Source organism: Armigeres subalbatus, chromosome 2 (genome assembly GCF_024139115.2).
Source record: "Armigeres subalbatus isolate Guangzhou_Male chromosome 2, GZ_Asu_2, whole genome shotgun sequence".
Lineage (NCBI taxonomy): Eukaryota > Metazoa > Arthropoda > Insecta > Diptera > Culicidae > Armigeres > Armigeres subalbatus.
In genome coordinates, this window is record NC_085140.1 from 19,562,054 (window position 1) to 19,574,226 (window position 12,173).

The 12,173-nt window shown below is 39.1% G+C and overlaps 2 protein-coding genes across 11 annotated transcripts in view; both read left to right on the forward strand.

Moving 5' to 3' along the window:
* Positions 1-12,173, forward strand: part of LOC134218091 (uncharacterized) — a 136,212-nt gene that overhangs the window by 96,071 nt on the left and 27,968 nt on the right. The window lies entirely within an intron of this gene.
* Positions 8,853-11,134, forward strand: LOC134214582 (lamin-B receptor-like). Its single transcript, XM_062693922.1, is given in 2 exon segments — positions 8,853-9,906; positions 10,111-11,134. Coding segments are annotated over 2 exon segments (1,929 nt in total). The 5' UTR covers positions 8,853-9,001.

The window sequence follows — 12,173 nt, forward strand, 5'->3', positions numbered from 1 at the left end:
TATTACCAGATAGATTCAAAATTCCATAGATAGGGGCCAACGATCATCTACGCGTGATTCGTGACACTGAAAACATGGCGCCAAGTTTATCGACGGTGTCCACACCTCCCTCGGTACGATTGCAGTCCATAATTATCTCCGGTTTTCCGCTTTCAACATCTATGATTCCATCATCATGGGTGGTTGATAGCAAGATAACATTTTGTTTTTCTTTGTTGAATACGATACTAGTGTCATATCTTTTGCGATATGCGAACTGAGCAGTGCCAACTATGGTATTTTTGTTTGGTTGGAAGCTTGGTGGTATTTCCTTTTGTTTTTCCTCAAAGTTCCTATTAGTGTAATTTTTTGAAACAGCGTCTCAGCCAAAGGAATGCTGGTATACCAGTTATCTGTTGTAAGAGTGCGCCATGATCCTTCAATAGGGACAGTAAGTCTATCGACAATATCTCGAGGGGTATTGGATTTTGCGAACGGCCCATCTGGTTGTTTGCCAACATAAATTTCAAGGTTATTTGTGAAAATGTGTTAGCATCAACCATGGCGAAGAACTTGAGTCCGTATTTAGCCGGTTTGCTAGGTATGTATTGAATCCAAGAGCAACGTCCGCGGAAAGAAAGTAGCATCTCATCAATTGTTACATCCTCCGAGCAGGAATACGTATTTTTGATGTTATGGACAAATTTATCAAAAATAGATCTGATTGCTGCCAACTTATCCTGCTTCCTACGTTCTATACGAGTGTCTTTATCATCGAACGTCATGGTCGATAAAATGAAAAGAAATCTTCTGTAGCTCATTACTGCACGAAGAATCGCCATTCCCGATCCATCCGAAGCCCAGAGTTCTCTCACGTTTACATGGTGTCCTTTTTTGGTTCCAATAAGAAATAGGACACCCAACACTGCCATCAATTCTTCACGAGATGTTTCATGACAATCTCGACGTCTAGTAAAATTTGCTTGCTTACGATTTATTGAAATATTTGTGTAGTAAACAATTTCGTCAATCATCGAAATTGAGAACTGCGTCAAAAACGGTTGGATACGAGTGATATTTTTCGCTTTTGTTTTTGATGATTTGGCAAGTGGATTCTTCACCCATTTCGTAATCCCATCTTTGTCGAGCAGCAACTCTGTACTTACATGGCTTTTTTCATCGTCTTCTGAAGCACTTTGTTCAGAATCAGTATCATGCGCACTAGCATTGACAACCTCGTCACTCAAGTCGCCATCACTTTCCTCACACGGATCTTTCTCAAACTCGTCTAGTTCCAGAAGCGACCTGCCAATTGCCGCCGATGTTGAGTACGACCTTTTGAAGGAAATATTTTATTTCTGTTATACTTTATTGTTTTTTCTGTACTTACATTGTGACAAATAACCGAAGCTAAATTGGTTTCGAAAATAAAATTGATTTATTTGGCTAGCGGAAGTTTCTCCTGCAGTTTGAATCAATGTTGCGTTTGATGCCACCGGATATACAATGTGATGAATGAAACACTTTCAAAATCATTCACTTATACGTAGCTGCGATTATTTATCATATACTAATCTGTCATAGTATTAGTGGAACTAAAGAATCTAACGTTTTCAAGACGATATTCTTCCTACGTTGTTTTTTATTGTTCATATGTCCGGTGAAGTGTGTTGATGGTTTGTGTTGGTAGGTTACCAACTCAATTTTTATCCTTATATATTGTGGACCCCCTTGAAATTTTTTTCATGAATCTCTAAATCAAGTGGGACTCGCATAAATTTTGATATTTCGCCATCTCGTATATTATAAAAAGTATGATAGAGTTCAACGTGATATGAAAATTATAAAGAAGATAGATTCTAACATGCGGGAGATTATTTAGTAACGATTAATTATAAACTGGTCATCCGAAAAATCCAAATCAAATGGAACTCAGATTTCGTTACAAAAAAAACATAAAACTGCGCGGCACTTTATATATTGCAAGGAAAGAAATAAGTCCTAGACCCATTTTTGACGCTAGTGCATAAGTAATAACCACTTTTTTCCATTTACTGGAAGGCTTCTAGATGGTTACCTCATGCATAAAAGTTGTGCATTCAACCGTAGATCAATATTAGGAATTATTAACACTACACAAATGTATGGTTTATCACTGAACATTTCGGATTTTACAAATGAACAATAAATGAGTAACCGACGTGTACTCGCTCTCAATTAACTTTCAGATAGGATTTAACGCATCTACATACGCGTAATTTCTATGAATATTCTGGATTTTAGGGTGGTTTAGGATGGTTATCTGGCCTCATAGATAGGTAACAGATATAAATTCCATCTCAAGTCATTTCAATAATAATTTAGAAACAAATCGATCTGATCAAGACCTAACTTTGACAATGGACGAAGTTTATTGGTCGTTCCGGATTTTCCGGATAGATGAATAATAACTATGAGATGACTCCAAGGACACTGTCAGAAATAATTTAGAAAAAAAACACGATTTTTACGGTCGTTCCGGATTTTCCGGATGGCCGTCTGCTGGCCAACTACGGTCATAGTTGAATAGGCACTATGAGATGACTCCCAGGATACTGTCAGAGATGATTTAGAAAAAATCGCGATGCTCTAAGACGAAAGTTACAAATTGACCATTTTTACGGTCGTTCCGGATTTTCCGGATGGCCGTCTGCTGGCCAACTGCGGTCATAGTTGAATAGGAATTGTGAGATGACTCCCAGGATACTGTCAGAGATGATTTAGAAAAAATCGCGATGCTCTAAGACGAAAGTTACAAATTGACCATTTTTACGGTCGTTCCGGATTTTCCGGATGGCCGTCTGCTGGCCAACTGCGGTCATAGTTGAATAGGAACTATGAGATGACTCCCAGGATACTGTCAGAGATGATTTAGAAAAAACCACGATGCTCTAAGACGAAAGTTACAAATTGACCATTTTTACGGTCGTTCCGGATTTTCCGGATGGCCGTCTGCTGGCCAACTGCGGTCATAGTTGAATAGGAACTGTGAGATGACTCTCAGGATACTGTCAGAGATGATTAACAAAAAAAATCGCGCTACTCTGAGATGATCTATCAAATAAATCAATGAATAATTCGTTATTGGTCACTTTTTCAGAGCACCCTGAGCCTTTAATTCAGTCATATTTACCAGAGCCTTCTATCAAATTACTTCGGATATTTTCTCAATCGATAAAGGACAAATTTTGTGAGGAATACATGGTGGTTTCGGGCAAATTGGCCATCTGCCTGAAAAGATATCTCACTTTTACTCAATGTGTTGTACTTTTTACAACAGTGCGAGTCCCGGAAGGTTAACGTAAGTGGAGCGACCTATCCAATGCCTCACGTACTGCGTATCGTATAGGTACCGATTTAGAACAAAATAGGCACTCCATCTTTTTGTAAGCAAACGGCACCGTTGTCGTCGCGCAGCAGCCGTCCATTTATCAGATTGCAATCATTTGGGTGCAGGGCTGATTGACTGACACAACAAACCGCCTCTCGGAGGCGATGAATGCACTTTTTCATGGGCTTTAGGGGAGAACGGTCCAAAATGCACCCCTAGGGCAAAAAGGCCTCACTCATAAAATCACTCATATAATCTGCTGTAGTACATTTATGAACGAATATTACCATTACAATTCATAATTAGTTATCCATCATTGAGCTCCATTGGAAAAAAAATAGCAGGATCCCTTCATATTCACTCAAATTTACCGATTTGCTATTCTTCCACCACATCTGTAAGATTGTAGCTCAATCCATTGAGGAAAAATAAACAACCATGCGTCCACCATCGTTTTACATGCAATTGAGTCATTCTAGACCACCATTCGGGCGTTTAGCCCCAGGCCTATTTTTAAAACATTTGCAACACATGCGTTAGAAAGTCATGAAAACCTTATTGTTTTGAATAGGAGATCACTGTGAAATGTAGCTGGGATTGTAAATTTTGCACCTATACGTTGGAATGGTTTGGTAATTTTGTTTACCATTTTGATAAGAAAATTATTTTGAGCTTTTTAGTGGAATGTTTTCACCTGTCATTAGACGAGTTTATACAATCCCATTGAATTCCACCACTTAATCGGTGTGGTGGAATTCAATGGGATTGTATAAACTCGTCTTATGACAGGTGAATTTTGTTTATATGGGCGAAAACATCGAAAAAGCTTAAGGGGTGCATTTTGGACCGTTCTCCCCTACTGATATTACAAAGCTTCTGTGGGTTGACGCATTTTTACGCGCGGTTAAGCGTGTATCATCAATCATTGAAAGAGAAAATAAAAACTCAAATTTCATGAATATTTTATTAGTCACCAATAAAATATTGAATTAATAAAACAATAAACCTCATGATTTATTAAAATTCGAATTGAAGATCATGAAATTTCTTCGAAATTTCATTATTGCTCCCTCAAATTGTAACAAAAACCCACCTAGCGGTGATGGAGCCTATCTCGTGTGTTATAAAAATAGTATGTTGGCCATAACTTTTGAGCCCATAGTCCGATATGGCCAATTTTCAATAGGAAACAATGGGACAGTCGGACAGTCTGCATCAAATGTATTTTGTTGCGAGCAAATCGGTTAAAGATAAGTGCCTAAAAAATGAGTGCGTTTTTTTGTGGGTTTTGCGTCGAACTGAGTTGATCGGTATATAACACTATGGGTCTCCGGGCCTTCTATAAAAAGTTTGTTTTTGGAGCGAACATATAGACTTTACGTATACTTTGTATACCGTATAATACGAGAAAGGCAAAAATCAAATAAAACTACAACCATGGTCCACTATTGATCAATTAGCCTTAGGTTTGCATCTGGTTTTTTATTCGGATTATCAGGTAATCAATGTTCAAGCAACGCCTAACAATAAACAACAGAGTGTATTACTGACAAACGCACTTCGCAACAAGCCTTTATCAGAATCCGAACGCAATATGACAAGAATTATTTCCATTGTATATTCTTATATTTCCGGAAAATACGATGCTATTTTCGTAATCAGAGTTAGATTCTCGAATATTTACATAAATCGAATAGTAGAAACTACGATAGTATAAAACCGAAATTTGCTGTAGAGATAATGCAAAATAACGGGATGAAAAGTTAGCAACAAAATTGTCTTTTTGTTTCAGACAAAATTTTGCGGAATTTTGTCATTATTATCTCGGACAAAAACAACGTTGATTCTCTTTGCAGCTTGTTTCGCAAGCACATCTAAGAAAAATTGATTTCTTGTGGATATTTTATTCAACCTTTTATTTCTGTGCCGGTATTCGCGGCTACGAAAGGACACGGAACGGCGAAACAACTCACTTTCTGGTTCCTTTCACTCAAATTCGCTCTTGCGTGGAAGAAGCCCAAAATAAGTAAAATATCTGGTGTTGAGAAATCGATGCACATTATACCTATACTGTCGCTGAAAGCATAACCATTCCATGTTGATATGAAATCCATTTTAATATGGGACAGTTATTTTTGGTGGCGATATGGTCTAAAAATATGTACAGTGACCGGCATAATAAAAAGCCCACTCGCCGCTTTTCATACAAAATGGTCAACTTTGGAGATCTAGATCTCGATTGCGTTTGAACCAATTTTGCTGAAAATTTGCCCAGAGCTCAGATGTAACTTGAATTTTACCACACCTGAGTTTCGACCATATTGATTCATAGGGTAAAAAATTATTGCGGTAATACCAAAATGATTTTTTTGACAAAAACTTATTTTTTAAATATTGCTTGGTCTTGCTTTGTAGCCGCGGATGTTATCGCTAATATATAAATCTATAAAATTCATTGAAAGATAAACGTGCTAATAACGTTCAAAAGCTTTTGTGACAATCTCCACATTTTGGATTCCAATTTGGCACATAGTACCTTCGGGTAAGTGGTTGTACAACACCACAACATCAAAGTCGAAGTTTTGAATGTGGGCAAAGAGAAGAAATTTTGGCGGTAAATCATCAAACATTAAGTCACAGAATTAAGTTGTTGTATAGTTCTTCTAGCTTCAAACAACTACCTTAGAAAACCGCAATCGTTTGCTTCTAAAATAAAACGGGTGACGAACAGTGACTCCCAGTTGTTTGGCTTGAACAAATACCTACCACACCACCGAAAGACGCTATCAACAGATCAAACATTTGTATTTGCTTCTTGGTGTTGTTGACACGTTGTTATGTCTCGTAAGTGCGACAGAGTTTCGAAAGCAAACACTTGGCTTGGTGGTCAGGCTGAGAGAACGTTCTGGCCTTGCCTTGCCCCCCTCCCGCCCAACTTTACTAAAAAGGGTTTTCATAAATTTCAAATGGCCAACATGGCTGAACCTACAAATTGCGACACCAAACGAGATAAATTTGAGACCTTTAGACACCGCAGATAAAATCATCATTCTCGTTCGATGTTTACTCTTGCCTTTTTCATAATTGATCCTTCGCTCATAGAGTTCTGACTCGACGATAATTAATTCATCAATTGAGGTTAATTATTTATTTTGTCCGGTCGCATGCGGTGCCGACGGAGAGAGGGCAAAATCACAGCCACATGTTAACACCGCCGCCAGTCCGGCCCAAGTGATCAACGGGAGTGCCACTAGTGGTGTGCAAACGACAGCTGGTTTATTCGCAACTGCACTTGCCAAAGCACATGATTATGGACTGCATGTGTTATGTATGTGCGCTGGGCAATGTGATGAATCTATTACCAGGTCCCCCGACGTCGGTAGCATAAGAATCATGCTCATTGCTTGCAAAAGTGAGTGTTTTTTCCCAGATGCAGACCAACGAAACCGATGGACGTGGAAGACGTAAGGCATGGAAGAAACAAACGAGATTGCTCCATATTACTTATTGGGGAAATTTATGATCGATAATGATGGGTGTGGCGCCGCCTGTAATGAGGTATCAGATTGCATGCTAATCGATGTGAAGATCTGCTATTCAGGAATCGAATTCCGTTAAGGAGGAATGTGTTTATGGCAGGTTCATTATAAATATAGTTAGAAAAGTATGGAGAACGATAGTTTTAGAATTGTAACGGCAAGTAAAATATAACTAAGCATTTGTTAGATTTTCAAACATAGGCAACTAATATGTTAACAAAAGATTGCATTTGTCAAAGAAAGTCAACGCTTCCTTATTATATCAACTGCGTACTGATGTAGTTCTTGGGGAACTCCTAAAAGTTTATGAAACATTAGATTACTCTTAAATAGCACTCAGATACCAAAAGATAAAAATAGACTTAAGAAGACTTATTGAACGTTATCGAATCAATTCACGATAAGATAATGTTTTAACGGTTGACCATGTGTACAATTCTAAGGTACCAAAAACAATGATTGATCAGTGTCAGTGTGCTGACTTTTTTATGACACCTCCTACTCAAGACAGTTGAAATGATTTAAAATTCTTATCAATTATATCAGGACGCATCGCTGACACATACGACACAGTTGAATGTTTGGATAATTATGATATGTATGATATTTACGTTAAAGAGGAACTGCTCCGTTTTCCATCTCACTGAACATATATTCATCTCATCGCGAAACAATGAAATATCGGAGCTATGAGATGAACACCAGGCGCAGGAACCCTAATTATTTAAAGCATTATGTTCTTGAGACCGTACCGAATCAGAAATATGCGAATCTGCTTATTCTGAAACAGTTGGTGACGAAACTGTAAAAATTCCAGTCATGTGTGGTTGATGATCGTGACAAGTTAATAGATTTTTTTTATTAATATGTAGGGGGAGATCCCCCAGCGCCGGACACCTACCAACACCGGAAACTTCTCAAAACGATACTTGCAGGGGTCCTTCAACCATTCAACCAATGTAGTGCAAAGGGTAGCTATTTCAAAGTCCTTTACCTGTAGGAAAAATTTGATATTTGAATTGAAAGCTTTGTTCAAAAATTAGGAATGAAAAAAAAAATGGTCAAATTTTTCTTGTTTTACCTTACTTTAGAAGGTTTGAATCAACAAGATCAAATTCGATCGAAAGCATTCTAATCATGTAGAGATGGTCAATATCAACCATATTTTGAATAACGATCATGATTTGTAAGATATGTTATGTAATTGTGGTGAAAAATCAATTTCGTCTATCCGGCAGCTGTCCCCCAGCTGTCCGGACAGTGAGATTCTTATGTAAGCAAATAGTAATTATTACACCTGTTTTGCTTAACTTACTTCAATTTAATTGCTTCTTCTTACTAAAGTATCAGGAAGGCACAGAAATAAGTAGAACAAAAATTTGAAGATGGCATTGAAAAAAGGTGAGAATTCGGAGTAGGATGTAAGAAATTTAGCTGGAGAGTCGAATAAGCTCTATTAACACATTTTAGTATCCACAAGCAAGTGAAAAATATTGCTACTCTAAATCTCGCTTAACTTTTCAAAAGGTCCTAAGTAACATTTTTTTCATGAATTAATTTGAGTACTGCAATCAAAAGCTTTCATGTTGTTCTATTGATTGCGCTATTCAAATTAATTCATGAAAAAAATGTTACTTAGGACCTTTTGAAAAGTTAAGCGAGAAATGATGTCTCTACTCATATAATAGCAACTTCGTTATATTTGAACATGATGCAAAAGTGTCCGGTACTAGGGTACGCTTTTCTGAAAGGTGAAATTTTCCACCAAATTTCATCAATAAAATACATTGTCGCAAAAGGTGTTCAAATGCTCATATATAGTTTGTATGATTCATCAATGATCATATTTTATGTATATGGTATACCAGTTAACATAATCCGTATAGTTAGTAAGATTAATGGCTTATGTGTCCGCCACTGGGGGATCTCCCCCTATGTCGTTGCGTTAAAACGATTGGCATATTTACTGTGAATGGCGTCTCTTTGAGCGCTTGTTTCCGTGCTCGGTGTCGTTAAGTTGAAATTAATAGCTGATTTTTTGTGAAAATCGTGACAAAAGTATTATCATCTGATTCGGAACTAGACGGTGCATCGATTTGCAAAAACTGGTAGAATGGAAAGTTGTCGAGCAACGAGGGGTGGCGCATCAGCAACCGGCAGTGCAAGTTCCGGAGTGGTGCCCGGTCCAGCAGAAACAGCCAAACGGGGGCGAAAGTCAACCGCACGTAATCGAACCCCGTCTCCACCACCTGCCAGGAAAGCATCCCCCACTCGAAAGGCATCACCTTCCAGGGCGGCAAAGCGGACGTCCCCTGCGAGAAAGTCATCGCCGGCGAAAAAAGCATCACCTGCGCGAAAGGCTTCTCCAGCGCGGAAAGCCTCGCCAGCTCGAAAAGCATCTCCTTCAAAAGTGGCTTCTCCCTCCAGGAAGGTTGGCCGTCCTTCGAATGCTACTAAGCAAGACGAGATTCGACGAGCCGTAAAAGATACGGTCACCAGTAAGGTATCGCCAGATGAGCCCCGACGATCTGTGCGAATTCGGATTTCCGAGCAGAGTGAGAAGAGCCCCGTACTGAAAAAGTCCTTGCGAGATAAGCAGTTATCGATTATTTTAGACGACGAAGATGACTTCAAGAAAGACTCACCGGCGAAGAGCACCACGCCGAACACGAGCCAAAGATCAATCGTGACAACAACAGGTCGGAGCCGCATCAGTGGGTCACGATCTGTTAGTGTGGCCAATGAATCGCAGGAGTTCTCTGACCAAGAGGAGAACGAATTTCAGAGTTTCCACAAAGATGGTAATGGATTGAATCAAGATAAATCTTATGCCAGGACAAGTACTTCAAAACAGTTGCATGACCTCCGCGAGTTCGGTGGAACTTGGGGTGTTTTGGCGGTCCTTTTACTGGTTCCAGCTTTCATCTTCTTAACGAATCACTTCTGCTCCGGGGTAGCTCATCGGGACTGTACATTCAGAATACCTTCTAACCTGGACGAATTTAAGGCAGTTTCTACGTACACTGGATTTTGTTTTTACGCGATTTACATTTTCTCAATTTTCCACTCATCCTGAATGTTAAACGTATATTAATTATCATGTGATTTTTCTTTGATTTATTCTGGATTTTTTGAAACATGTTGCGAAGAGTTTGGTGGCAAATTGAAGTCACACGATCAAAAATACGAGCGAAAAAAAATCGTGTAAAAACAAAATCCTGTGTACTTTAATCGTGAAATTGGAGTCATATTTCTCCTCTTCACCTGGGGAATAGCTATGGTTACTGCACTGCCCGTCGGCAAGGCTGTCAAAATAGTCGATGAAGTACGCGGTCAGCAAAGTTACATTTTCACCGGATTATCCTGCGCCGTATTTATAGGACTGGCCGTCTTCGTCGCTGAATACTGCTATAAGTACCCTTTGATCTCAACCGTTAGCAAGGGCTACAATCAGCTGTTGATGATTAGTTTGGCATACGCCTTCGTAACTGCTGCACTGGCTTTCGTCAAATCTCGTTACGTACCACAAGTAAATTGGAATCCATACGCTAAGTCCGGACGGGTTCTGTCGGACTTCTTCATCGGACGTGAAATCAATCCTCTCACCTTTAACACGTTGAATCTCAAATTGATCCACTATCACATCTCAGTTATTCTCGCGCTGCTCTTCAATTCAATCATTTTGTACCGCAATGTCCACTTCCCGGTTTTCCTTGCCGAACAACAGGAACTTCCCCTTATGGAAAAGCTAGTTTTCACCGTGAAAAACCTCGAATATGAACCAACCCCAGTTTTGGCCGCTAGCCTTACCATCCTATATCTTCTGGACCTGCTCACCTATGAACATCATCTGACGCATTCGTTCGACCTGCAGAGCGAAGGATTTGGCGCCCTGTTGCTACTGCGGTATGCCGTGTTCCCGTTCACTTTGACCCTGTTGCCCAAGTACGTGGCCACCCACAAGTTGACAGACGTCCCGGCTTGGGCGTGCCGCCGGTTGCTCGTGGCTAAACTGTGGAGTCGCGTCCGCTAGCCAAACTACGCCGGTGACATCCTGCAGAACGTAGCCCTGCTCCCGCTGCTCTACTGGCGCTTTGCCTGGCCTCCGCTGTTGGCGGTTTTGTTCACCGTCGCCTTGCTGGTTCATCGTGCTGTCCGCGTCATCGATCGCAACGCTAAAAAGTACAATTCCGCATGGCAGCGGTACTGCTCGAAGGTGCGATATATGTTGGTGCTTAACCCTTAAAGGCGCAAGGCGATTTTTTTAGAAATCGTCGGAAATATTTTTAACGTAAATAACCATTGAAATTATTAACATTAAACGTATTTTCGGTTTGTGGTTTAAAACAACATTGCGCATTTAAGGGTTAAAGTTTTCTAAGTGAATAGAGATACGGACATCTGGAGACGATTGAACAGTTTTATTTTTTTGATTGTAAAAAGGAGTGTTATTCAAATTTACAACATTTTTGCTATTTTGTTTTAGATAGCACACACGTAGAATAGGCAGATTAGATCAGTAAGAGTGAGAGAGGGATTTGTTTGAAATGGAAAACAAAAAAGATAAGACTAGTTTACAAAAATCAAACGATTTTATGGACGGATCAATTCTAAATTTAATTTCTCACTTGAGTTATTCGAATCATTTGACGTAAAGTTTTACAGTAGATATATAGTTCGGAGTGCAGAATAATGGCCATCGTTTAGGCTACTTAGAAAATCTACATCTTATATACATCGTATTAGTTCTAAGAGAGAATTTAAAATAGCATAAAGGCTACGTTAAATGAATGATTGTGAATTTCTAACAATTGAAGGTAATCTTACAATTACACATCTGAATTCTGTACAAATCGGACATAAGTAATTTGAAAATCACGAATATTTTATACTTTATTTTTCTGCAAAACCGCACTATTTTTAAACATTATATATTCATGTACTATTTGATTTACTGAGTGTTTACATAACGAAACAGATCACACTTAAAATATACAAAGCAAAAGTGAGTTCGACAGCCATTAATGGAACGGACCGAACAATAATATGCAATATTCTAACTGAAAATCCGTTCAAAAGCCCAAAAGAATTGCGTTTGGAAGTCCAAAAGAATTCGGTTCGGTAGCTCCAAGAGTTCTGTTTTGGAATCCCAACAGAATTCCTTTCAGAAGCATAAAAGGATCCAATCGGAAGTCCAAAACTATTCCTTTCGAAAGTCCAAAAGGATTCCGTTTGGAAGCCCAAAAATATTTCTTTCGGAAGCACAGAAAGATTCATTTCGAAAG